Consider the following 26,531-nt stretch of genomic DNA (forward strand, 5'->3'; position numbering starts at 1 on the left):
GGCCAGAGGGGAATGACTGAAGAGTTGCCCAATGTTTCCCCATCAGCAAGTCTTCTCTTGGCTTGAGTTGGGGGTCCCCTTGTGCCCCTCTTGCCGAAGCCTGGTGTCCCTGTGGCCCCTGGGAAGAAGACGGCCCCTCTCCTCCTCCTCCTCCTCCTCCTCCTCCTCTTTCTCTCTCTTCCTCCTCCTCCTCCTCCTTCTCTTTCTCGTTCTTCCTCTTTCCCTTTATTCCTCCTCCTCCTCTTTCTCTTTCTCTCTCTTCTCCTCCTCCTCTTTCTCTCTCTTCCTCCTCCTCTATCTCTTCCTCTCTCTTCCTCCTCCTCTTTCTCTCTCCTTCTCCTCCTCTCTCTCCTCCTCCTCCTCTTTCCCTTTCTTTCTCTCTTCCTCCTCCTCCTCTTTCTCTCTCTTCCTCCTCCTCTTTCTCTTTCTCTCTCTTCCTCATCCTCTATCTCTTCCTTTCTCTTCCTCCTCCTCCTCCTCTTTCTCTCTCTTCCTCCTCCTCCTCCTCTTTCTCTTTCTCTCTCTTCCTTCTACTTTCTCTCTCTTCCTCCTCGTCCTCTTCCTCGTCCTCTTTCTCTCTCCTCCTCCTCCTCCTCTTTCCCTTTCTTTCTCTCTTCTTCCTCCTCCTCTTTCTCTCTCTTCCTCCTCCTCTCTCTCTCTCTCTTCCTCCTCCTCCTCCTCCTCCTCTCTCTCTCTCTCTCTCTCTCTCTCTCTCTCTTTTCCTCCTCCGCCTCCAGCTGCCTGGCTCTTCGGGGGAAGTGCTCTGAAGCTGTAATTTCCCTGGGGTTTATTTTCGGCCACCAGCCTTTCCTCTCGTTTCGTTTCGAGTGGCTTTGCCTTTGCAGAAGCAGACGCCTCTTCTCTGGAAAGAGGGAAAGAGAGGCACCACTGAAGGAGGAGAGAAAGAGAAAGGTAAGGGAGAAGAGGAGGAGGAAGAAGAGGGGAGGAAGAGGAGGAGGAAAGGAGGAGAAGAAGTAAAGGAGAGAGAAAAAGAAAGGGAGGAAGAAGAAGAGGAGGAGGAGAAGGGGAGAAGAACAAAAGGTAAAAGAGAAAGAAGAGGAGGAGGAGGAAAAGGGCGGAGGAAGAAGAGGGGGAGGAAGAGAAGGAAGAGAGAGGAGAGAAAGTGTAGGCGGAGGAAAAGAAGGAGGAGGAGGAGGAGTGGAAGAATAGAAGGAGGAGGAAAGGAGGGAGAAAAAGAAGAGAAAGTAGAACGAAGAAGGGGAGGAGGAAGAAGAAAGGAGGAAAGCGAGAAGGAGGAAAAGAGGAAAAGACAAAGGGGGAGGGAAAAGGAGGTAGAGGAGGAGGAAGAAGCAGAAGAAGAGGAGGAGGAGGAAAAGAAAGAGGAGGAGGAGGAGGCAGAAGAGGAGGAGGAGAAAGGGGAAAAAGAGGAGGAGGAGAAAAAGAAAGAGGAAGAAGAAGAGGAGGAAGAAGAACAGAAGGAGGTGTAGGAAAAGGAGGAGCGGAAGAGCGGGAGAAGAAGAAGGAGGAAGAAGAAGCAGAAGAGGAGGAAGAAAAGGAAGAGGAGGAGGAGAAGAAAGGAGGAGGAAGCAGAAGAGGAGAAGGAGAAAGGGGGGAAAGAGGAGGAGGAAGAAAAGAAGAAAGAGGAAGAAGAAGAAGAGGAAGAAGAAGAGGAGGGAGGGGGAAGCTCGTGCCCGTCTCCCTGCGCGCCCCGTGCCTTGCCAGGCGGAGCAGAGGGCATCTGTGCCTGTGTCCTGCCTGGGGCCCCAGGATGGGCATCCTCTTCCGCGGGGGACTCCGGGGCTGAGCCCTGCGTCCTTCCTCCCTGCTTTGCCCGCCCCGCCCCGCCCTGCCCTGCCGCCAGATGGCGCCCTTGCCTTGGCTCTGGCCGTCCTTGGTCCTCCTCCTCCTCCTTCTCTCGGAGCATCCGCAGCACACCTGGGTCAGGTAAGGGCCAGCAGCCCTTGGGGCCAGGCCTTTGCTTTTTTGGAGGGGACGGGATTGGGGCTGCAGAGTTCTCCAGGAGCTGTGTCCGCACTGCTAGGTAACTCACTTTGAGAGCGCTTGAAGTGCGACCCAAGAGCAAGATGCTCAGAGAGCTTCTTCTGTGGCATCTTCAGCATAGCATCTTGCCTTGGTCCCTCTTGACTTTTCCTTGGGTTACTTTTTCTCACTCTCTTTCTTTTCCAAAACCCTCTTCTTTTTAGGAAGATGCCCAGTTGTCCATCCCTGGACCACTTTGGCTGTCCAAAAGTCCCCTCTGATAGTTCAGTACCGAAGCTGTTCTTCTGTTAGCCACATCAGCACTGCAGAGATAACCCACTTTGACACCACTTCAACTGTCACAATTCAACACTGTCCAGTTTGGGCAGCTGTGCTTTTACCATGGCGCAAAAGGTCTCTTGACAGAGAGGGCTACATGCCTCACAAAATCACACTTCCCAGAATTCCATAGCATGGAACCAAAGCACTATCAAACTGCAGCAGTGCGGACGCAGCCTGGGAAGCCCTCCTTCAGCCTCCTGTTGTGGTTGAGGTGGTTGTGGTGGTTGTTGTGTGCCTTCAAGTCATTCCCAACCTATAGTGACCCTAAGGCCATGAGCAAGTCACACACTCTCAGCCTCAAAGACAAAAGAAAAAACCCATCATGGGGTTTTCTTGGCAAGCTTCTTCAGAGGAGGGTTTGCCATTGCCATCCTCTGAGGCTGAGAGAGTGTGACTTGCCCAGGGTCATCCACTGGGTTCCATGACTGACCAAGGATTTGAACCCAGTACACCAGGGTTATAGTCCGGCACTCGAACTAGTACAAGCAGGCTATAAATCCTTGAAATAAATAAGCTTACAAAGGGGCTGCCCTGCAGATGTTCTTGGAGTGCAGCTCCATCATCCCTCGACAGGCGAAGAAGGCTGATGGGAGTTGCAGTCTGACAGCATCCACAAAACACTGAAGAGCGATAACACAAAGGACACCAGGTCAACAAAGAGACTTCAAGGGGTCATCCAGTCCCGCCCCATCCTGCCATGCAGGAACTCCCCATCAAAGCACCCCCGACAGATGGCCACCCAGCCTCTGTTTAAGGAGCTCCAAAGATGGAGGTTCTTCCTAGTGATTAGCTGGAACCTTTTTTTTTTTTTGCTTGTAATAAGAATCGATTGGTGCTTGTTTTTAGTTTCTGGAGCAACCGACAGCAAGCTCACGCCGTCTTCTGCATGACATCCCTTGAGATAATTATAGACGGTCCTCATGCCAGTCTTCTCTTCGCCAAGCAAAACAGACCCAGCTGCATGGTGGAAGATGTAGGGAGCTGGGGATGTTCAGCCTGGAGAGGAGAAGGTTAAGAGGAGATATGAGAGCCCTGTTTAAATACTTAAAGGGATGTCATATTGAGGAGGGAGCAAGCTTGTTTTCTGCTGCTCCAGAGAATAGGACCCGGAATAATGGATGCAAGCTGCAGGAAAAGAGATTCCAGCTCAACTTTAGGAGGACCATCCTGGGAATAAGAGCTGTTCGACTTTGAAATGCATTCCTTGGACAGTGGTGAAGTCTCCTTCTTTGGAGGTCTTTAAGCAGACTTTGGAAGACCATCTGCCAGGGATGCTTTGATGGAGAGTTCCTGCATGGCAGAATGGGGCTGGGCTGGATGGCCATTGCGGTCTCTTCCAACTCTATGATTCTACGGCTGGGTTTCCAGATCTTTGCCCATCTTGGTTCTCTTCCTCTGCACATGTTCCAGCTGGTTCTTTGTGGTTCCTCCCATGCAGAAAGACACCATCGAAGCAACCCCACAGATGGTCACCCGGCCTCTGTTTGAAAGCCTCCAAAGAAGGGGACTCCACCGCACTCCAAGGGAGTGTGTTCTACCTTCAAACACCTGTTACTATTCAGAAGTTCTTCCTAACGTTGAGGTGGAATCTCTTTTCCTGGAGCTTGCATCCATTGTTTCGGGTCCTGTTCTCTGGAGCAGCAGAAAACAAGCTTGCTCCATCCTCAATATGACATCCTTTCAAATATTTAAACAGGGCTATCATGTCACTTCTTAATCTTCAGGCTATATCTCCCCAGCTCCCTAAGTCTCTCCTCTGGAAGCCATAAGGTCTGGACTTGATGGCTTCCAGGCTTTAAACCATTTTGGTCGCCCTCCTCTGAATGCTCTCTGGCTTCTCCGGTACCCAAAACTGGACACAATAGTCCAAGTGGATGTCCCACCTTCAAACCTGGATGCTGCTCAGCTGCATCTTCCAAAGAGTGGCAAATTAAAGGTACGCCAGGCAAAGAATAAATGAAAGGATGGAGGTTTTCCCCATAAAAAGAAACATTAAAAGGTTTCCTACTAAAAGTTTCCCCATTCCCATACTGGCTGGGGCATCCCTAGAGGGCTGGACCAAGTGGAGAATGTCCTATAAAGGGAATTTGGAAGCGTGATATCAAATTTATTTGGGGGCTTCATATAAACCATTACAGGACTATAGGGCTTTTCATGCAAAACAAGGCATTTCAGTCATTCTTTGCGAATGGCAAGCTCATAATAGACCTCCAGCATTAAAGCTGCATCTTTGGGACACTATATTGGGCCTGTACAGACTGGCCAAAATAAAGCTGTTTCGGGTCACTTTGGAAGTATGTTGTTTAAATGATGCATGTGTCCTAAGAGGCCAAAAGCCATGCTGAAGTTACACTCCAGTCCTAAGGACTGGACCACACCTTTGGCACAGCTTCTGGCCACTTAAGATGCATGCATCATTTAAACAGCATACCTCCAAAGAGACCTGAAGCAGCTTTATTTTGGCAGTCTGTACAGGCCCATTGATACATTGCTCCTGATAGGTCCAAAACACAGGGCAGAAATAATCCAGTTTGAGGCCACTTTAACTGCCCTAGGGAATCCTGGGAACTCTAGTATCAATATAGTGTCCCAAAGATGCAGCTTTAACGCAGAAGGTCTATTATGTGGCACCAGAGCTCTCTGATACAGAAGGCTAAATGTCTCCGAAAACTACAGTTTGCAGAATTCCCTAGCATTGAACCAGGGAAGCAAAAGAGGTCTCATACCAGATTATTTCTGCAGTGTGTTTTAGGACATATAGGCCTGTTACAGACCGCCAAAATAAAGTTGCTTGGGGTCTCTTTGGAGGTATGCTGTTTAAATGATGCATGCATCCGAAGAATCCGGAAGCTGCACCAAAGCTGCACTCCAGTGCTTAGGAATGGAGTGTGGCTTTGGCACGACCTCCGGACTCTTAGGACCCATGCGTCATTTAAAGAGCATACCTCCAAAGAGACCCAAAGCAGCTTTATTTTGGCAGTCTGTAACAGGCCATAGTTTTACAGATTCCTAAGTATGCAATGCAGCTGTTGCAATTTAAATCTCGTCGTAACCATTCTTTTCCCCCCTCTCTTTCCCACCCACACTTTTTCTTGCTCTAAAAAATGCATGTATTTATCTTTAAGCAATTTGAACCTCAATTTATAATAATCTGTACCGGGTTTTTAGAGAAACAAGGTTGGGTTGCAAGATAACTGTGCAAACTACATACAGAAGTAGTATATTAAAATAGAATTAAATTGCTCCAATAATTAAAACAAGTTCAATACTAAAATCCAGTTTAAAAGATTAAGATGCTTTAAAACATAATGTAAAACAATACAGGGATTGCTTCTGTTGAAATAGCTCAGCTAAAGTAGCAATGAAGGTCCATTGGAGAAGAAACGTAGATGATCCCTTCGGATACGGCGATGCGATGGCCAGGGATCCCTTATGAAAAGGGATATCCTTTATTCGAGGGCCAGGAACGTTGTCAAATAAAACTTATCAGGCTGGCAGGTGTCTCTTATTATCGATGGATCGATAACAATAAAATAAATCCAAAGCAGTCCTGGTCCCAAGCATTTTGGAAAAGGGACACTCAACCTGTATTGTCACTCCATTACCTTTAAAGTATGGAAGGAGCCGCTTTCAAGCAGAACAGTCGGAAACAACTGACTAGTGTGATAAGCGCCTGTTCATACTAGGTTCTTGTTCCTTCTTGACTTACATGTTTTGTTTGTGGATTGCTGTGCTTTTTATAACCGTGCCAGAAGACACATTGGATTTGTTTTGCCAAGAAATGGGAGAGAACGGTTTTTAAAATAGCAACTGGGAGGTGTTTAGAAACAAACTTTCTTGTGGGTTTTTGGGGTTGCGTGGCCATGTTCCCAAAGAGTTTATTCTGGACGTTTCACCTGCATCTGTGGCTGGCGTCTTCAGAGAACGCTGGCATGGAAGAGAGTGGGTATATATACACATACTGTGTGACCCTGAGTTGGGAGGAGTGATTTACTTTTAATTTGTGTATTGAATGTCAGGCCTCAAGGTGGGAGGATATGCAAAGAGGATTAGTGACTATTTAGTTAGTGATCCATTGTCTGCTGGGAAAACCCTGATCCTGGGTGGTTTCGCATTTGCATTTGCTGCGTCCTGATTTTGCTCTTTTTCAGGATTGGGAGCCACACTTTGTTCACTTTAAGGGTTTCTTCTTTCCTGTTGAAGTTGTGTTTGTGGATTTCAATGGCCTCTCTGTGCATTCTGACCTGATAGTTGTTGGCATTTGAGTACTAGACCCATTAATCTGGATCCAATTTAAAAGCCTGATTTTTTGTTATTTAAGGCCCTTCATGGCTTTGAAACTCTGCAGAAGCATCCCCTCTCCTTTCAATGTCTTACTTTCTGTCTCACCGTCTTGACGGATCTAAGTTACAGCCATGTGCCATACTTTCAACCCCTGGCTTCTGGTTGCTTGAAGAAAGTGTTTGCAATGAACAAACTGTTGGCCCTACAAAATATATGCAGTTGTTTTCATACTTTGTTTCTCGAACCTAGGCCAAATTCTCCTAAAACGTTTGGTTCTGTAGTTTCCGACTTTTCGTTTCCAATCGTCTATGATTGGAATCATGGTCCTGATCAATTTCTCCCTGGATATTATCATAGAAACGTTCAGTTTCTTCCTCTTCTGCCTCTGTAGTTGGAGCATAAACATGGATTCTGGTTATACAGTTATCCTTTGGTTCCAGGACCTCCCATGGATACCAAAATTGGTGGATGCTCACAGTCCATTCAATATAATGTATTGGTGGGTTTTCCCTGGAATCTTATTGCTATGATTTGCAAGCTTTCGAAGCTCCGTGGGCTTCTTCATCAGGCAAGATGTTTACAAACCAAACAGGGGGGAAAAATAATTGGAGATGCATTTTGGTTGGCCAATAAAAGTATCACCGATGGATTTTTTTTGTTTGTATTTGTTAAATGGCCACCATAGCTGCATAGTTTCTGCTATGGCCATCTGTCACTGGGGATGCTTTGATTGAGATTTCCTGCATGGCAGAATGGGGTTGGACTGGATGGCCCTTGCGGTCTCTTCCAACTCTAGGATTCTATGGCCTGTTCCAGACTGCCAAAATAAAGCTGCTTCGGGTCTCTTTGGAGGTATGCTGTTTAAATGATGCATGCATGCTAAGAATCCGGAAGCTGCATCAAAGCTGCACTCCAGTGCTTAGGAACGGAGTGTGGCTTTGGCAGGACCTCCGGACTCAAAGGACCCATGCATCATTAAAATAGCATACCTCCAAAGAGACCCGAAGCAGCTTTATTTTGGCAGTCTGTAACAGGCCTATGATTATTATTTGGTTAGGTTTTGCATTATATCCTCTGACTATTTTAGCTACGTCTCTTCTCATTATCAGTGCCACCCCATTTCTTCTTACGTTTCCCATTTCCCGCGTAAAACACTGTTTTGTCTGAGTCAAAATGTCCCATTTCCATCCACTTTAGCTCACTCACCACAAGCGCCGCAGTGTTTATACGGTCCATTGGTTGCTTTTAGCATGTCTAGCTTCCCCCGATTCATGCTAAAACTAGAGTAGACATTTAAATTTTTATTGATCTATCTCCACATTGTGACTCCAGGTGCACAACATTCGGCACAAGTACAATATTCGCTTGTGCTCAACTGTGATACTGGAGTGTGTTTCTCTGAAGCAGCGCAACTTCCAGCACGATGCAGAATTTGTTATATAACTTTATTCCATTAAGGGCTTGATAGCCTAGTTACTCAGCTATGAACCTGCAATTACATGACAATGAAGACATTTTTAGTTAGGGATGCATGTACTGGGGAGCTCATTGTAGGGGAGTCCAATGTTGGTTAGGCTTCTCTCCTTAAAGGTTTAAAGCAAACCCAGACAGTTTTTAAAGTCCTTGCTTGCAGTTGCTTAAAAGAGTGCAGTGGGAGGAGAGACATTTGGATTAAACAGCAGATGAGCCATTTATTTTTCTTACAGATGAACCGTCTTGGAAATCTATCTTTAAAAGCAACCCATTCCCATTAACTTTTATTGCAGGAGGGAGCCTGCAGCTCCCAGCATACCTCACCATTGCTCATGCTGAATAGGGCCGATGGGATTTGCAGTCGAACAACATCTGGATACATATGATTCTCACTCTTACAGTGTTTAAAAGACAATTGATTGCTAATATTGTCAGTGGCTGCTCTCCCTGGAGAAGCGACACTGGCTCCCTCCATTTTCATGTGCCTTTAGGGAAGGCACTGTTCATGCAACTGTAAGGAACAGCCTTTTAATAGCGTGCTGTACTGTTCTTATTACTTGATTTTTAATATATATGATTTAAGTGGCTTTTAATGTCGCCTACAGCACATAGTATCCATCGGCGGTCTCCTGTCTCAGTACTAACTAGGGCTGACCCTGCTTGGCTTCTAAGATCGGATCGGATCTGGCACCTTTAGGGTATTTAGGCCCTTCGTGAATCAGAGTAACACTGTTTAAATGAAGGATTCCCCAAATACAAAAACAGGGACAGCGATAACAGAGGACAGGTGTCAGAAGATAGGGACGCACGCTACTCAGTCTGCTCTTGGGATTTTAACATCAGTTAAAAGCTATCTGGCTCCTTACTTAATCTGCAAGCATTAGGAGCACAGGATCCTGCTATAAAGAGGTCAGACACCAAATTAGGAGGAATAGCTAATACCTCAGAGGACAGGATGGAAATTTAAAATGACCTTAATAGTTTAGAAAGCTGGGCCAAAGCTAACAAAATGAAATTCAACACAGAGAAATGTAAGGTACTGCACTTAGGGTGAAAAATGAAATGCATAGATATAGGATGGGGGACACTTGGGTTAAGAAGACTACGTGTGAAAGGGATCTAGGAGTCCAAGTAGACCACAAGTTGAACATGAGACAACAGTGTGATGCAGCAGCTAAAAAGGCCAATGCAATTCTAGGCTGCATCAATAGAAGTATAGTGTCTAGATCAAGGGAAGTAATAGTGCCACTATATTCTGCTTTGGTCAAGCCACACTTGGAATATTGTGTCCAGTTCTGGGCTCACAATTTAAAAAGGATGTTGAGAAACTGGAGCCATGTGTCCAAAGGAGGACGACTAAAATGGTGAAGGGTCTGGAGACCATGCCCTATGAGGGAACTGGGGATGTTTAGCCTGGAGAAGAGGTTAAGAGGTGATATAAGAGCCCTGTTTACATATTTGAAGGGATGTCATATTGAGGAGGGAGCAATCTTGTTTTCTGCTGCTCCAGAGAATAAGACCCGGAGCAATGGATGCAAGCTATAGAGATTCCACCGCAACATTAGAAGGAACTTCATGATGATGAGAAGTATTTGACAGTGGAACCCAGTTCTTCAGAAAGTGGTGGAGTGTCCTTCCTTGGAGGTCTTTAAACAGAGGCTGGATGGCCATCTGTCAATGGGGATGTTTTGATTGAGAGTTCCTGCATGGCAGAATAAAGGGGTTGGACTGGATGGCCCTTGCAGTCTCTTCCAGCTCTATGATTCTATGCGATTATTTGTCGGTCTATCTTGATTTTATGTTTCCACAGTGTCTGCCTAGTGTCTCCCATCACTTGCTCTCTCATTCATTTGAAAGAGGTTGCCAGGGCTTATACCTGAGGCCTCCACCTACAAAATATGTGTTGAGGGTACCCCTGCTACTAGGCATTGGGGCCTCTGCCTCGGATTTTGAGTGTTATGGAAAAGCAGCGGAAAGCAAACCACTCTCCTCATAACAAGAGTAGTGTCAGTATGTTTATTGAATAGCCCAAGGGCTGTTTCAAAATACTCAAAACATAGTAATACAAGCAATGACAGAAACACACATATAAAATGTTAATATAGTCCCTGTATCGTACAATATAGATACGTATGAATAACCTAAACATGCACCTCTTATATACAGACTATACAAATCTAAATAAAAATTACCATGGGAAGTAAAATAGAATTAAAATGGGAGGTAGAAATAACATTAAACATCCATCGTCGTATGTCAAATCTCTTCATCACCCTTACAGTTAACACCCATCATCCCCACATATCTAGATCTCGACAGTGATCCTTTATGAAGGGACCAAGCCATGGCAATAGATATTTTTAATCTTCTCCACTCATAAAGTATGATGCTCTGATGTGAGTATCCCAGAATATGGTTCGTTTAATGTAGGGATCGAGGTATTGATCCCTTTCCTGTTGGTACAGATTACATTGAAACAAAATGTGTGCTAGATCCTCAGTTTTGTGGTCCCCACAAATGCAAGTTCGGTCATTATAAGGGATACCCTGGAATCTCCCATGTCTTACCATGGTATCAAGTTGGTCAAACCTAGCTCTGAGGTGGTTTGGGATCTGTATTTTTAGATAAGTTGGCATTTGAAAGGACCGTTTGTGTCGGCTCAACCAGACGGATATGTGTGAAACGCGATTGCTTATTGCACAAGTGTGCAAAACTATTGAGCGCTGTAGTGCCAGCGTTGCTTTTTATTCACATTGCTGCAATTATTGCCGAATTGGCTGTGGTGTGATCATCTCCTTTGCGCCATGATAACTTGTCTGGCTTTTGAATGCTCTCACAAGGTTAGGTTGGTTACGCGCCCATAGCAGAGCTTTCTCTGTAGTAGCACCTGGATTATGGAACTTATTGCCAAAGGAAGTTAGGCTGGCTCTGTCTGTTTTGAACTTCTGGCCGGCAGCTAAAACGTATTTAGGTGACAAAAACATCTTGCCTTTGAACATTTTCTCCTTGCCAAAGTTAAGATGAGTCGAGCATCATTCCCACCTTCATTATGTCTTCAACCCAAAAGGCCCAACTTTCTTTGCTTTCAACTCAGTGCAGGTAAAGCCGACTGAAAGGAAAGCAAACCGCAGGCGAGGATTGTGTGCGCCGTTGCTGTGACAATACAAGATGCATGTTGTAAGCACATCTTTAGAAAGGCAGCTGGCCATGTGGGACAATGGGCTAAAATAAAAAGCGGAACGGAGGCATCTTTTCTGTTTTTGTGTGACAAACGTACACACATCCTTTATCTGGGCGATGCGACGATGCTGAGCATTCAGACCTTTCTCTGCCTCCAGCAAACTGCACCGTTCCATTCTTTAATTAAAAATAGAAACATAATCTCTTACAGTTGTTTGTAGTCGGCATCTGTAACTTTAAAAGGATATCAATAAACCTGGTCGGTTATCGGAGAATTGTCACGTCTCTCTCTCGACCTTTCAACCTTTCCAAAGATAAAGCTTTTTCAAAAAGGTACAAAGAGCATGGCGATGCTTAAAACTGCCGTAAGAGAGGAAGGGAGAGAAGGGCTATAAGGTTGCCTTGAATTAAGCCTAATGCTTTTTCAATTACATTTGAAAATATAGAACATATTTGCCGCGAGCCTCATTTAGACTCCAGCCATGGCAGATGCGAAGGGGGCGCGCACATCTTTCCGGATTATCCCAAAGGTTAACACAAAGCAGCATCCATTTGGTGAACTCAAACCTGCCTCAGAGGCTGCCCCAGAAGTCATTTCAAAGAGACTCGGGAAAAGCATGGAGCCACTTTTCAGATGCTGACCTGCAGGGTAAGAATCATAGAATCGTAGAGTTGGAAGAGACTGCAAGGGCCATCCAGTCCAACCCCATTCTGCCATGCAGGAACTCTCAGTCAAAGCACCCCCAACAGAAGACCATCCAGCCTCTGTTTAAAGACCTCCAAAGAGGAAAGTTCTTTTGTTTAAATCCTGGTGGTTTCTATATCGGAGGCTTGAGGATCCATTCAGGGCTTTACTCCGAACTTCAGATGAGCTATTGTTGTTGTTAACTGTCCTTGGGTTGACCAGACTCATGGCGACCCTTTGGATGAGACTTTTCCAAGAGCACCTGTCCACCACTTCTCTGCTTAGGTCTTGCAATTTCATCTCCGTGAGTCCATCCATCTGGGTGGAGGTCTTCCTCTCTTTCTTCTACCTCCTACCTTTCCTAGCATTATTGCTTTGATTGAGAGTTCCTGCATGGCAGAGTCTCTTTAGCCCTTCAGATGTTTTGGCCTACAGCTTCCAACAGCAGCACGGCTAAAGGCATTAGGCAAGAGCCTTTTGAAATGGTCCAAACCATATGGAGTGCCAATGGATACGCACTCAGGCCTTATATTGGCCATGGAGACTGGAGATTGTAGGGTTGTAAACCAAGAGAGATCAGGGAAGCAAACAGGTCAATCGACCACCAGGAGTTTTAGGTATGGATTCAGCTCAAACCTTGAGGATTTTATCCGCTCCCGATTAGAAAACGGGCCGAGGATTGTGTCTACTGCGGAACACTGATAACACATACCGGCTTATTTCCTTTCCTTTCAAAGAAATTGGGGAACAGGTGGATGGGAAAGTTTCAGAATATAAAAATGCATTGGATTTACATTTTATAATCCACCTGGTAAGGGAGTTAACCCGCTTTAGTTGATTCAGCAATCTTGCTCATTGCTTCGGGATGAAAGATGCCATGTAAGAAGAGGTGATTCGTTTGTAAAAACGGAGAGTCTTACAGCAGCATTTAATGTGAAAGGAGGAAACCATGGCTTAGTCTCTCTCCTGCTCCCAAGATAAGCAGAGAACAAAGTTGACAGCAGCACCTATTTGACATCCTCTCTTTTTCTTGCCTTCTCCAATAAGGTCTTGTATTTTGCGGAGATGGGAAGCTTAGCTTTTTGGAACTGCTGCTGTAAGAATTCGGAAATAGTTCTCAAAAAAGTAACTTCTTCCCAGGTTTTGGTGTGGGCAGCTCCTGACCAAACATTGCTTATTGAGGTTTGAGAAGGCTGGCTGAAATCTTGTCTGATGAAAACTGGGATGTGGAGTCGAAGGCTTTCACGGCCGGCATTCATAGTTTTTAGTGGGTATTTCGGACTAATGTGGCCATGTTCTAGAAGAGTTTGTCCCTGACGTTTCGCCAGCATCTGTGGCTGGCATCTTCAGAGAACGTCTGAATCTCTGAAGCTTGTGCTATTGAAGAATGGTGCAGTGCTCTCAATGAATTTAGGAAAGTGTCTTCTTCAGAAGCAGACCCTTGGTTCTTCACGCTCATTGTCATCTTCACTGACTGGCACTCCACTTTTTCCTCACTGGAATCGATCAAATGAGGACCAGATTCGGTTTCCAGTGGGAATGAAGGTCATAAGCCCTGAATCGGGATTTAGAGCTTTGCATAGTCAGAACGACTCCTAGGACTCCTAGGCCTGTTACAGACTGCCAAAATAAAGCTGCTTTGGGTCTCTTTGGAGGTATGCTGTTTAAATGATGCATGCATCCGAAAAATCCGGAAGCTGCACCAAAGCTGCACTCCAGTGCTTAGGAATAGAGTGTGGCTTTGGCACGACCGCTGGACTCTTAGGACCCATGCATCATTTAAATAGCATACCTCCAAAGAGGCCCGAAGCAGCTTTATTTGGCAGTCTGTAACAGGCCTTAGATTCCTTTCACATGTGTATCCTTCCTTGAATTGCAAATCCCAGGATTGCATAGGATAAGACCATAGCAGTTCAAGTGGCATCCTAGTATAGGGTGAAGGGGCCCTGTGTTCCACAAAGTGTTTTTATCTTCTCTTGGGCTTTCTCTCAAAACCCCCATCCTTTTAGTATATGAAATAAAGGTTAACAACCTGCACGACATGAACTTTTCACATTGGGAGAAACAAATGTCAGGGAAGAATATGGGTGTTGGAACCGTCTCTTCCTTTCTCTCTTCTGTACTCCTCCACATGCAACGCTGCCATTGCTGCTGACAGCTCTTCCCATGGTGACTCTTATCAAAGTCTGATGTAGTGATTGAATGGAGATGAGTCACTTGTCTTGGGATCTACTTTCCATTTAGGTGTGCAGTGTTAGGCAGAAAAGAGCAAGGCTGCAGAAGTTGGCTGTTTTGGGCACGGCACGCGCATGATGGCATCGTTGCATGCTGAGTATGGATGGTGCCATGCCAAGATGGTGCCTCCCATATGTAGTAGGGCTGGGGAGCATGCGGTTGCTGCACGCTCCCCAGCCCTACATTTGGCCCCAGCATGGTGCTTTTGTGCCGTCTGTACTGGGCCTATGCCTGGCTTCTCCTTTCCACTTTATAACTCCAGGAGAACATGGTCACTTCTACCAAAGGATCCCACCACTTGCACCCCATTAACCAAGTCATCCTTATTGGTTAGGATCAGATCTAAAATAGCTCACCCCCTTGTTGCCTCTTCCACCTTTTGGACAATGAAACTGTCTTCGAGGTAATTGAGGAATTTACTAGACCTTGAGGATTTGGCTGAGTTTGTCTTCCACCAAAAATCAGGATAGTTGAAGTCACCCATCACTACTACATCCCTCCTTTCTGAGCATGTGATCATCTGTTTTAATTTGTGCAAGAAGTCACTCCTATGTTCAGTCCCTGGAATGCCCATGTGGGGCTGGAAAAGACTCCTGTTTTATGTGAAAAGCAATGAGCCATTGCTGTTGAGTAATAGGAATCTAGATCCTGTTTGGAAGCTAATCAGGTTCAGCCCTGGGTAGGACTTGGATGGGAGGCCACCAATGAACCTTAGGTGCTGTAGGCTATATTTCAGAGGAAAGAAGTGGCAATGCCACTCCTTGTATTACTTGTCTAAGAAAATCCTATGACAGTGATGGTGAACCTTTTGGAGACCGAGTGCCCAAACTTCAACCCAAAACCCACTTATTTATTACCAAGTGCCATGTCCCTCTGGGTTTCTAGTAACAAACTCTGGCAAACTCTGTGCTGGAGCAATGGCACATGTGCCCACAGAGAGGGCTCTGAGTGCCACCTCTGGCACGTGTGCCATAGGTTCGCCATCACTGCCCTATGAGATTCATGGGGTCACTACATATTGCCATATCCAGGGGTAGCTGTGTTGGCCACATAACAAAATCCAAAATCCAATAACATCCAGAATCCACAAAACAGTGATACCTTCATTAGGCCAAACAAAATACACGTTGCAAGCTTTGTAACCGCTTTGCCTGTGGAGCTTTGAAAGCTTGAGACATGTATTTTGTGCATTTTGAGGTATCCCTGTTTTGTAGTATATGTGCTGCCGAAGCAAGCACACAAAGGGATCACTGTTTTGTAGATTTTGGATATTATTGTACATGAATTGACAGGTGACTTGAAGGCACTTCTTCACACAATAGAATACACTAGCTTCCAAAATCTGCCAAACACTGATACCTTTAATAGCCAACCGAAATGCACAAAATACATCATGCAAGTCTTCAAAGCTCCACAGGCAAAGGTGTTAAAAACCATACAGGAGAAGGGGGAAATGACCATGTTAGAGTCTCAGGCCTACATTTTCTCAAGATGTTTTTGTCGTTGTCAGTTAAGATGGTCTGTAAAGATTTCCATATAGGCAGGGGCAACTCCTCTTGTTAGCCATGTGGGTTTTGGGAGACAAAGAGTCGTAAAATCCAGTCAATAACATTTCAAAATAGCAACAGAAAAAGTAACTTCCCTAGAGAGCCAGGCTGTATCTTAGATGAGGCTACCAGCTCCCTTCTTAGGCAGAAAACATTGAATTTCTGAAGAATCTTCTGTACTATTGTATCTGGTAAAAGCTTTAAGTGTGTAGGGGAAAACCACTAAAAGGATGGATTTTACTTTTCTTGGAGGTAGACACCCCAAAGAGCTAAGTCCCACTAACACACACAATAGGAATCCTATACCTTCCCCAAAGCTCCTCTGCCATGGACAGTTCTCCAAACATCAACCAACAGTGTCTTGCTGCTCAGAGCTTACATCTTTTCTCCCAACCGCTTTGCAAATGTCAAGGAAGGCGGAATATGATCAGCCACAAAGGACAAGGAAAATCTCCCACCATGGAGTCTTGCGGAATAATTTGGATTCTGGGTTATGTGTGATATGAAATACAGATGTTGCCTTGGATTTGGCTGCACTTCGGAAGAAAGGGTTGTGTGTTCTTTTATAGGTCAATGTCACACAGAGAGAAAAATTAAAACATCTCTAGGAAAGTTACATAAGTCCCAAGGCAGGAGATGTTTACAGTATATTAGACTTCAGCCTTTCATCAATATTTAACAAGGTTTCTCATCTTCAACTAGCAAATATTTCTTTTCAAGCTTATTCCTTGGCTTATTTCTGAGCCTGGTAACAGATGCAGCTGTGCCACATTTAAAGATTTGTTCAAGTCTCATGTTTGGGCTTTTTCAAAAGTACTGTCTTGGAGGTTTAAGTTGTTGTGCCCCTTGGTCCACCCTTGGAGCACTAGAAAACACCAATGAGGTTGAAAAAGTGAGTTTTCTAAAATCATATTAACCACATTCCCTGCAAATTTGCAGCAACCTCACTGCGAATCCTCAGGAATGTTGTGCGACCGGATTGCAGTGACTACGAGGCACATCATCTTTTCAGTGTTGACATGCCTTCTGAATGCTGCAATTGGGGAAGGTGCCATTTCTTGTCTAATGCAGCGCTTCCCAAACTTTGGTCCTCCGGATGTTTTGAACTTCAGCTCCCAGAATCCCAGACTATTGGCCAAGCTGGCTAGGGCTTCTGGGAGCTGAAGTCCAAAACATCCAGAGGACCAAAGTTTGGGAACGACTGGTCTCATGCTTCTGGGAACTGCCAGGTTAGGTGTCAAAACAACACGTCAAGTTGCATGAACAAAAATCCTTTGAATATCTCCGAAATGTCTAAAAATGCACTTTCTAACTACTGGAATACATCATGTGTGATACTAACATGGCTAATGCTGTTATGACTCATGACAGTGCTTTTGAAATTCAGCTCTGTTATCTTTGTTACTGCCGACACACACAGCGACACTCACATCTACATAGATACACACATCTTAAGACTTTGTTACTTCTCATCTCTAGACTTCTGTTGATTCATTTAGAAATGAGAACCAAATGCAGTTCCACACCATACTTGCATTGAATTCATCAGGACATACATCCGAATACACATATTTAGGACTGCTCTGTATGTTAACTTCTTCAAATCCAGCCAATATCTTTCATTGCCACTTCTTTCACTCACACCCCACTTGCTGTTGTTGTTGTTGTTAAAGTTTATTTATATAGCGCCATACATTTTAAACTGCATTTTACAAAGTCTTACCAAAATACAGATAAAAACTCGCCAACGGCATACAATCTAAAACCAAAAGCGGCAAAATATATCATTAAAGCAACTAAAAGAACAGATTATGGAGTTTATCTCACCGGCGCTATAGAGATTCAAGCGCATTTAGAGCATCCCGCAAACAAAGCGAAAATGGCGAGTGACTGCGCAGATGATTATCACACGCAATTGTGCAAATGAAGTGATCTTGAAAATGCATTGTTGCTGAAATCCTGAAAGTAAAAAGATGCACATTAATGCTTTCTAATGCTTCCTTTCTTTTTATTTTCATGTAGAGCTATGAATGACATTGGAGATTATATAGGGTCAAACATAGAAATCTCTTGGTTACCCAATTTGGATGACTTGATGAAAGGTTATGCCCGGAACTTCAGGCCTGGGATAGGAGGTAAGATGGATACGTCCCACAAACAGTGAGTACCGTATATATTTGACTATAGAATTCGGCGTTACGTATACGCTGAGGGCTGGTTTTGGGGCCAAAATTATAGATTTTCATATATGTATCAGTCGAGGGTAAAACTTAGGAGCATGTAACAAAGGATCTAAAGGATGAAGCAAAGGAAAGCAATGCCAAAGAACGTACAAAATTCCATTAGGAATAACTATTTGGATTCACACTAAAGGCTGAATGGATGAGAGAGTAGAGAGGGATCAATGCCTTCAGGACAGATTATATTCTTGCTTTAAAATAAAGGTTAAAGTACAATACTTATCTTGACCTGCCGATGTCGACTCAGGTTTTGGGGGTTGATTTTTTTACTTAAATCTCTAGACTTATACATGAGCATATACAGTGAAGTCAAGAGATGTATTATTTATATTTATGATGCATTATTTTTAGTGTCGGTGTGTAATTTTTATTCTTGTATACTGCCTCGGAGCCCACTTTCACAACCACATTCTATGCTTGCTATAGACTACTCGCAGGCATATGTATATAACCAAGGGACAATGCAAGGACGCTTGCAGTTGTAAATAAGAGCTTGGGTGATGGAGAGAAAAAGATGTCTATGGAAGTAAGAAAGAGTTTCTAGTTCTCTTTGGGCCCATACAGACAGGCCAAAATAAAGCTGCTTCGGGCCACTTTGGAGGTATGCTGTTTAAATGATGCATGTGTCCTAAGAGGCCAGAAGCTGCACCAAAGCTGCGCTCCAGTCTTTAGGACTGGACCATGGCTTTAGTATGGTTTGCGGACTCTTAGGATGCATGCATCATTTAAACATCATACCTCCAAAGTGACCCAAAGCAGCTTTATTTTGGCCTGTCTGTATGGGGCCCAGGAAGCAATATAAGTTTTTTCAGGCTGTATGGCTATGTTCTAGAAGAGTTTATTCCTGATGTTTCACCAGCATCTGTGGCTGGCATCTTATCCTTCAGAGAATATAAGTTTATTTTTCAATGGCCATCTTTTCTACTTTCTGAGACAACTCACACACACACTGAGAAGTACAGATAGATTTTTATTTCAGAAAGGTGAATTGGGTGAATTTAAACTAATCTAGAGAGCGGGAATGATGAGTTCCATTTATTGCAAGTGAGTTAAGCTCTTGTTCACAATTGCAAATGTCCTAAGCTAGACCTCTGGTCTTCTAGGCCCAAACAATATGTAATGTTTTAATCTTAACACTGTGTATATTTTAGTTATAAATGGTTTTACTGGCATCTGTTTTTATTTTGTAAGCCACCATGTAAGTCCCTCTCTTTTGGGAACGTCTGTTCACACCCATTTGTTCATGATAGATCTGCCTTGGAGTTGCCATAAGTCGGAAACGACTGGAAGGCGCACATCAGTGGCATACTCTCCAACTGTCACAATTGGGCATGGACAGACCGAACTAAATCTCAGCCATTCCACTTTTTCCATGCTTGCAAAATGTCCCGGTTCCTCTCCTTATTTTCCGTCATTGTCCTCAGCTTAGTTCAATGACTGCAAACTGAATTTTAAGTGCAAAAGGATTTTGCACTCACTTAACTCATTGCAGGGAGATGGGCGAAATCTCATCCTTCCCAGTAGACTTAGGCAAAAACAAACTGCTGCAGCCTCTCTTAGCTTGAACGTTGGGGCTTGGCCACATGCTGATGTTGCTTGGTCACACATAGAATCATAGAGTCATAGAGTTGGAAGAGACCCCAAGAAGGGCCATCCAGTCCAACCCCATTCTACCATGCAGGAACTCTCAGTCAAAGCATCCCTGACAGATGGCCATCCAGCCTTTGCTTAAAGACCTCCAAAGAAGTAGACTTCACCACACTCCAGAAACATGCCCCTGTTTTCATACATGGAGGGTATGGAGAAGTCTGATTTGTACGGTTGTAGGGAAGTTGGAATGGAGAATTAGTGCAGTTGGAGACAAGAGAACCAGTGGAGAAGGGGGTTAGTCCTAGTTTAGCATTCATCATATACTTGGCTTGCTGAGGATGATAAAAGCTGTTACTGCTGATTTAAAATATAACCTAACCATGGTTGCTCAGATGAAGTTGTGAGATTAGAGCCAACATCTTTCACAGTTATCTTGGTCTACTTGGAGCTGGTGAGCACCATAACGTTCTTCAGATGATGGCGATGGGCTGCTAGCAGACCTCTGAAGGGTTTCTTTTTCGGTCTGCAACTCTAAGAACCCTATATCCAGTGGCCCTGTTGGTTGCTGGGTTTGGGGAATGGTAGACTAAAAGGGAATATTTCCAAGCTATAGTGGTGGTAACAGCAATTCACTTCTTATCTCAACATCATAGTCCTGTGAGACTTCTCTAGGTCCATGAAAACCTACATGTAAAATGCAGAAATGTCACGGTTGCTTCCACTTTAACATCTCCCCTTGTCTATCTTCAATTCAAGGGCCCCCTGTGAATGTCGCCCTAGCTATTGAAGTAGCCAGCATTGACCATATCTCCGAAGTTAATATGGTAAGTCGGCATGAGAAACGCATAGATGGCAATGTCACGTTGTGCGTCATTCTGCAAAGGAGGAGGAAAGGAAGGATTTGTTTTCCATTTCAGTAGGGTTGCATTTGGGCTGACAACATGATATGATAACCCTGTTTAAGTATCCTGTCCCTCCCAGTGCTGGTGCATGCAGGCCTCCACACTGCCATTAAGAAGAATGGGACTTGAGATCCTACAATCTTTGGCATCCATAGTGGGGCCTGGAATGGGATCCCTGCAGATACAAAGGACCAATTGTATTGGTATTTTTCATACCAGCCTTTTGCCTTTGTCTCTAACCATCTCTGAAATCAGAGACTTACTGAAAGCAAGGAGTTGGCAGCATGAGCTTTCATAGACTACAGTCTACTTCCTCAGATGCATTTAATCAAGGCTGGTGGATTTCCACTCCATTCAGCGAAATTTGGTGGTTTCCATAGTGGTAGAATTCAAAGATATAGCTGTGTTAGTCTGTAGAATCAGTATGTAGAGAGATCTTGTAGCACCTTTGAGACTAACTAAAGAAAGAAGTTGGCAGCAGGAGCTTTTGCAAACTTCAGTCTACTTCCTTAGATGCATTTAGAAGAAGTGGACTGGAGTCTAGGAAAGCTCCTGCTGCCAACGTCTTTTATTTCAGTGAGTCTCAAAGGTGCTACATAGGTGCTCTCCATACTTTTTTTGTGGGTTTTTCGGACTGTGTGGCCATGTTCTAGAAGAGTTAATTCCTGACGTTTCGCCAGCATCTGTGGCTGGCATCTTCAGAGAATGCTGGCATGGAAGAGAGCTGGATATATATATATAATCTCCATACTGATTCTACAGACTAACATGGCTATATCTTTGAATTCCATCTCTGAAATGCCACTGAAATCGAATCCACTTGTCAGGTGGAAAGAGGTCCCCAATGCTTAGCTTACAGCTTGTTTCAACTAGCCCTGTTTTGTAATCCCATCTGGTGATTCTTGTCCCTAGGAATATACCATGACTGTTTTCCTGCATCAGAGCTGGCGCGATGACCGGCTGTCATACAACCACACTAATGAAACTCTGGGCCTGGACAGTCGCTTTGTGGACAAGTTGTGGCTGCCGGACACCTTCATCGTCAACGCAAAGTCAGCCTGGTTCCACGATGTCACGGTGGAGAACAAGCTCATTCGGTTGCAGCCCGACGGGGTCATTCTGTACAGCATCAGGTAAAACGAAACCTTGGGGAACAAGGGGTAATATCCGTGTCAGATGTGTAGGCTGAGCAATAGAAAGCAGAGTTACTTTTGTGCATCCAATCACAGTATATTAACGATACAGCTGCGCAATCAATCTTTGTATGCAGAACATGATCACCATAGCACTATGCTTCCATTATCTTCCAATAGTGTGACGATCTCCATTGTCACCTTCCTTTTCTACTGCTGCCCAGTTGACTTTTTTTTGACTAGGTCAAAAGTACCATAGACCCCTGTGATAAATAGTATTGAAATAGTATCAGATTAGCCTTGTGTGTTCTGAGCCATTGGTGTTCTTTGCATTGCTGTAATCATTGCCTTTTATCACCTTTGTTTTGGATAGGATTACCTCGACTGTGGCCTGTGACATGGACCTAACCAAATATCCTATGGATGAACAGGAATGCATGCTCGATTTGGAGAGCTGTGAGTTGAAACCTATGAGATCCATTTAAAAGGGCTTTCATAAATAGGAGGCTGGTAGATGCAAGGCAGGGAAGGGAACACCTTTGAGATATAGTGACAATGTTTTCCAAATGTAGGATGAACCATGCTGCAGAAGACCGAAGATCAGAGTTTCACCCTGGGTTTGTCCACCTTCTTATCTCTTCCCCATGTCTCCACATTTATTCCATTTCTATTGGCAGATGGCTATGCCTCAGAGGATATTGTCTACCGCTGGTCTGAAAACCAGGATCAGATCCATGGACTGGATAAGCTGCAGCTTGCTCAGTTCACAATCACCAGTTACCGGTTCACGACAGAAGTGATGAACTTCAAATCTGGTAAGCAAACCCTTCCGTCCTTTCGAGGCTTTGCAGACGCGCTGCCAAAAAGAAGCTGCCTAGAGCAGCTTATTTTTTGCGCCATTGCAAACAGGAAGGGGCACTGCCATGATGCCACTTCCTATCAGCAACGTCCGGACATTGCGCATTGTCATCATCGTCATCATGGCATCTCCCATGTGGACCAAAGCAGTGTCCGTATGTACTATGGTTCCGGAACGTGCGGTTGCTGCGCGCTCCCAAACCCTAGAATTGGCGCTGCCATGCTGCTTCCTGTCCGTCTGTATCCATGCCAATAACTATATAGGGAGGGAGAGAAGAACCTTATAAAAGACCTTGAGCTTCCTAAAAGAAATATGTGATAATAGATGTGTCTTGTTTTCCATTCACCCAGCTGGCCAGTTTCCCCGACTGAGTCTCCACTTCCATTTGAGGAGGAACCGAGGGGTTTATATCATCCAGTCCTATGTGCCTTCCATCCTCTTGGTCGCAATGTCCTGGGTTTCTTTCTGGATCAGCCAGTCAGCTGTGCCTGCACGAGTTTCATTAGGTAAAAGTGGTGAAGGGTTTTAAAACAATCTTTCCAGTTCAGGAATGGAGTCTGATAGCAGATTGAACTCAACATTTGATTTAACAACATAGTTCCAGGTGGACTGTGGCTTGGAAGCTCAGGGTGCCATCCCAAGTATGCAGTTAAACTATTTCTGTATTCTTATAAAACAAGATGGCATGGGGAGAAATTATATAATGGGGATAAATACTCCCACTCCCAGAATTTTGCTTATATTCAACCCCATAGGCTTGAATATAGGTGTGCTGGGTGCATGCCTCGGGCACATGGCCCATTGTTTCCTCTTTGGTTCGGTCCTGGCTCATAAGTGGGGGACATGGGTTTTAAAACCATGAGAATGGATGGAGGACTGTACAATGTTATAGTACCCAGTGTCAACTGGTTTTTGTTAGGCTTAATAAAACTAAACCCTGCCTGTGATATGCTTTTCTCTGCTTCGTTCAGGTATAACAACGGTCCTCACCATGACCACCCTGATGGTGAGCGCGCGTTCTTCGCTCCCAAGAGCTTCGGCCATCAAGGCCTTGGATGTGTACTTCTGGATTTGTTACGTCTTTGTCTTTGCTGCGCTGGTGGAATATGCGTTTGCCCATTTCAATGCCGACTACATGAAGAAGCAAAAAGACAAGCTAAAGACCAGCAGACAGTCAGCCGAGGTCAGTAAGACCCTCTTGCGAGCTCAGCCCTGAGCCATCAGTTTGTTAGCTTGGGGTGGCCAATATATGTGGAGGAAGACTTGATTTCATCCTCTGTTATGCTTTAAACCAAGGACAGAGAGAAGGCACTAGTTACAAGTAACTACTTGTTGTTGTTGTTGTGTGCCTTCAAGTCACTTCTGACTTATGACAACCCTAAGGTGAACCTATAATGGGGTTTTCTTGGCAAGATTTGTTCAGAGGAGGTTTGTCCGTGTCTTCCCCTGAAGCTGAGAGAGTAGGACTTGCCCAAAGTCACCCAATGGGTTTTATGGTCAAGCTGGGAATCAATCCCTGATCTCCAAGTCGTAGTCCAACTCACAAAATAGTATGCCACACTGAACTAGCACTTTGTAAGTACAGTATATACAGTGGGCCCTTGGTATCCGCTGGAGTTTGGTTCCAGGACCTGCCCAAAATCTGTGGATGCTCAAGTCCCATTAAACACAATGGCATAGTAAAATCGTGCCCATTATGTAAAATGGCGAAATCAAGTTTTACTATTGGAATATACAGTTGCCCCTCATTTTTCATGGGGGGTCCGTTCTGGACACACTCAAGGAAATGGCGTTTTCCCTATATTCAAGCCCTATTGGCTTGAATGTAGGCATGGCTGTGTGGGTGCATGCTGGCATGTGCTCCATTCATTCTCCCTCCGTTCATTCCGCATAAGCGATGGACACAGATCCAAAGACTGAGAAATGAAGGGAGAACTGCGTATATATTCTAATAGCAAAACTTTATATATAGATACACACACACACACACACACACACACTGTATATTTTCAAGCCGTGAATGTTTGAATTCGTGGATAAAGAATCCGTGGATAAGGAGGAATTGTAGCTTTGTGAGACATTTAGCCTTCTGTGTCAGAGAGCTTGGCACCAGAATAAACTACAGTTCCCAGAATCTCAAAGCATTGAGCCAGGGCAGTTAAAGTGGTGTCAACCTGGATTATTTCTGCAGTGCGGATGCAGCCTAAGAGTGCCTGGAGAGTTCCAGTTCTGTGTTATATTTTGTATCAGCCTCCACTAACCTGGATCTTTCCAGATATTTTGATATTTCCCTATAAGTCCTAACCAGTATAGCTAATGGTTGGCAGTGGGAATTTTTGATCTCTGCCCTAAATATTAGGAAGGACTCAGGTTAGAGAAGGCTAGATTACAACACCCAACCATCTTCTCAATTATTATTTCTCTCTCTCTGCCTCTTTCTCCTTTCAGGTTAATGTGAAGAACGCCATAGTTATGTTTTCCCTTTCAATAGCCGGGGTCAACCAGGAGCTTGCCGTTTCCAACCGACATCGCAGGGTCCCCAAAAACGTGCCTGGGTCCTCGGGCTCCGTGGAAGTCGAAACCGGAGAGACGAAAAAGCAACAAGAGGCTAAGCCTGAGAAGAAGACGGGCCTGAAATCCCTCTTCAAGCCCATTGACGCCGACACCATTGACATCTACGCCAGGGCAGTTTTTCCAGCGGCTTTTGCGGCCGTCAACGTCATTTACTGGGTGGCTTATACAATGTGAGTAGGCAGACTAGAAGCAAAGTGTGCAAATGGGCGACACATCGGGCCAAAGCAGAATATTTTGCTATCACCCATGGATAAGTCGAAGTTAAAACTTAGGGGCACATAGCAAAGGATCTAAAGGATAAAGCAAAGCAAATCAATGTCAAAGAACTTACAATATTCCAGCAGACATAACTCTTTGTGTTCACTCTTAAGGCTGGATGGATGAGAAAGTAGAGAGGCTCAGTGCTTCCAGGACAGATTATAATCTTGCTTTTCACCAGCGGATGATTCCTTCTTTTAAATAAGAGTCAAGATACAGTACTTGCATTGAGCCATGGATAAGTCGACTCAGGTTTTTTGGGTCCATTTTTTGACCTAAATTTCTAGGCTTATACATGAGGATATACAGTAACTTCTTTAGCATCTGTGGAGCAAAGCAAAGGCCGCCGTCTTCCCGACTTTGTCACAAAGCACCTGCTGAGGATCGACGATTTCCTAAACACCGGAGGAAAGTGGTTTGCTCCTTCCTTCTTTCAAAAAGGCTCTCTTGGATTGGGGCTAAAATAGATAGGGAATAATCTGGTGCGTCTCCAGGAAAATAATTGTCGGTGGCCTTGTCGCGGAATTGAAAAGTGGCTTGAATGGAACAATAGGGGCAAAGTGGATTATGACTGAGGCTATGCAACCGTCTGGATTTTACCAGCTTTTTGAACCTTAAAGAACAGTCAATAGCTAGCTGGCTGGCAATCACAGTTTTGAGCATTAACTCATTCTTCACTCTGCAGCACTGTAGGGTTCCCCCCCCCCCCCCCGTTCCTTTTCTTTACTGCACTGTTTATATGACATCTTTCCCTCCACCGAAGTGTTGATTTGTATCCGTATGCAATCCTTTCAAAGGCGGCAGGTGGGTGGATGTGCTGTGCATGTGCGCCAAGTCCCACAGAGTCCCACCTCTCACAATGTTTAGCCGTTTACCTTTGGGAAGCAAGGGCGATGTTTGGTTTGGGTTTTGAAACATGTATGATTTTCCCTGGACAAATCGAATAGTGGCGGGGGAATCATGGGGTCGAAGGGGGTGTTTACTCTTCTAGCTGCCGCATGAAATAAAGTATACGACTCCAAATTTGGCTGAAGTTTTATTCTGCTGCTTCTTGGTTTAGTTTATCGAGGAGGAAAGAGCCCATAGAGATGAGAAATAATTCATAGCAACAATCGAGGTCTGTAAAACTACAGAAAAGAACTAAATACTCAACTATAAGTCGACCTCACGGATAAGTCAAGGGCAGGTTTGGAGGGCAAAATGATGGGTTTTGATATGACCCATGGATAAGTCGAGGGTAAAACTTAAGGCCATGTAACAAAGGTTGAAAAGGACAAAGCAAAGACAA

General features: G+C 44.6%; 1 protein-coding gene across 2 annotated transcripts; it reads left to right on the plus strand.

Moving 5' to 3' along the window:
* The first annotated feature begins 1,617 nt into the window (after nt 1–1,617).
* GABRD (gamma-aminobutyric acid type A receptor subunit delta) lies at nt 1,618–25,703 on the plus strand. 2 transcript variants are annotated; one of them, XM_089534353.1, is made up of 9 exons: nt 1,618–1,905; nt 17,710–17,822; nt 20,274–20,341; nt 21,332–21,552; nt 21,926–22,008; nt 22,230–22,367; nt 22,762–22,917; nt 23,383–23,594; nt 24,860–25,703. In XM_089534353.1, the coding sequence occupies exons 1-9, from the start codon at nt 1,823–1,825 to the stop codon at nt 25,157–25,159; spliced, it is 1,374 nt and encodes a 457-aa protein (XP_089390479.1). In that variant the 5' UTR covers nt 1,618–1,822; the 3' UTR covers nt 25,160–25,703. The 2 variants fall into 2 exon arrangements, with proteins under 2 accessions (XP_089390479.1, XP_089390480.1); XM_089534354.1 differs by lacking the exon at nt 1,618–1,905 and having other exon boundaries at nt 17,769–17,847.
* Nucleotides 25,704–26,531: the final 828 nt, after the last annotated feature.

This window comes from Sceloporus occidentalis, unplaced genomic scaffold (assembly GCF_023333645.1).
Source record: "Sceloporus occidentalis isolate IW3139 unplaced genomic scaffold, rSceOcc1.0.p SCAF_8, whole genome shotgun sequence".
In the NCBI taxonomy this organism is placed as follows: Eukaryota; Metazoa; Chordata; class Lepidosauria; order Squamata; family Phrynosomatidae; genus Sceloporus; species Sceloporus occidentalis.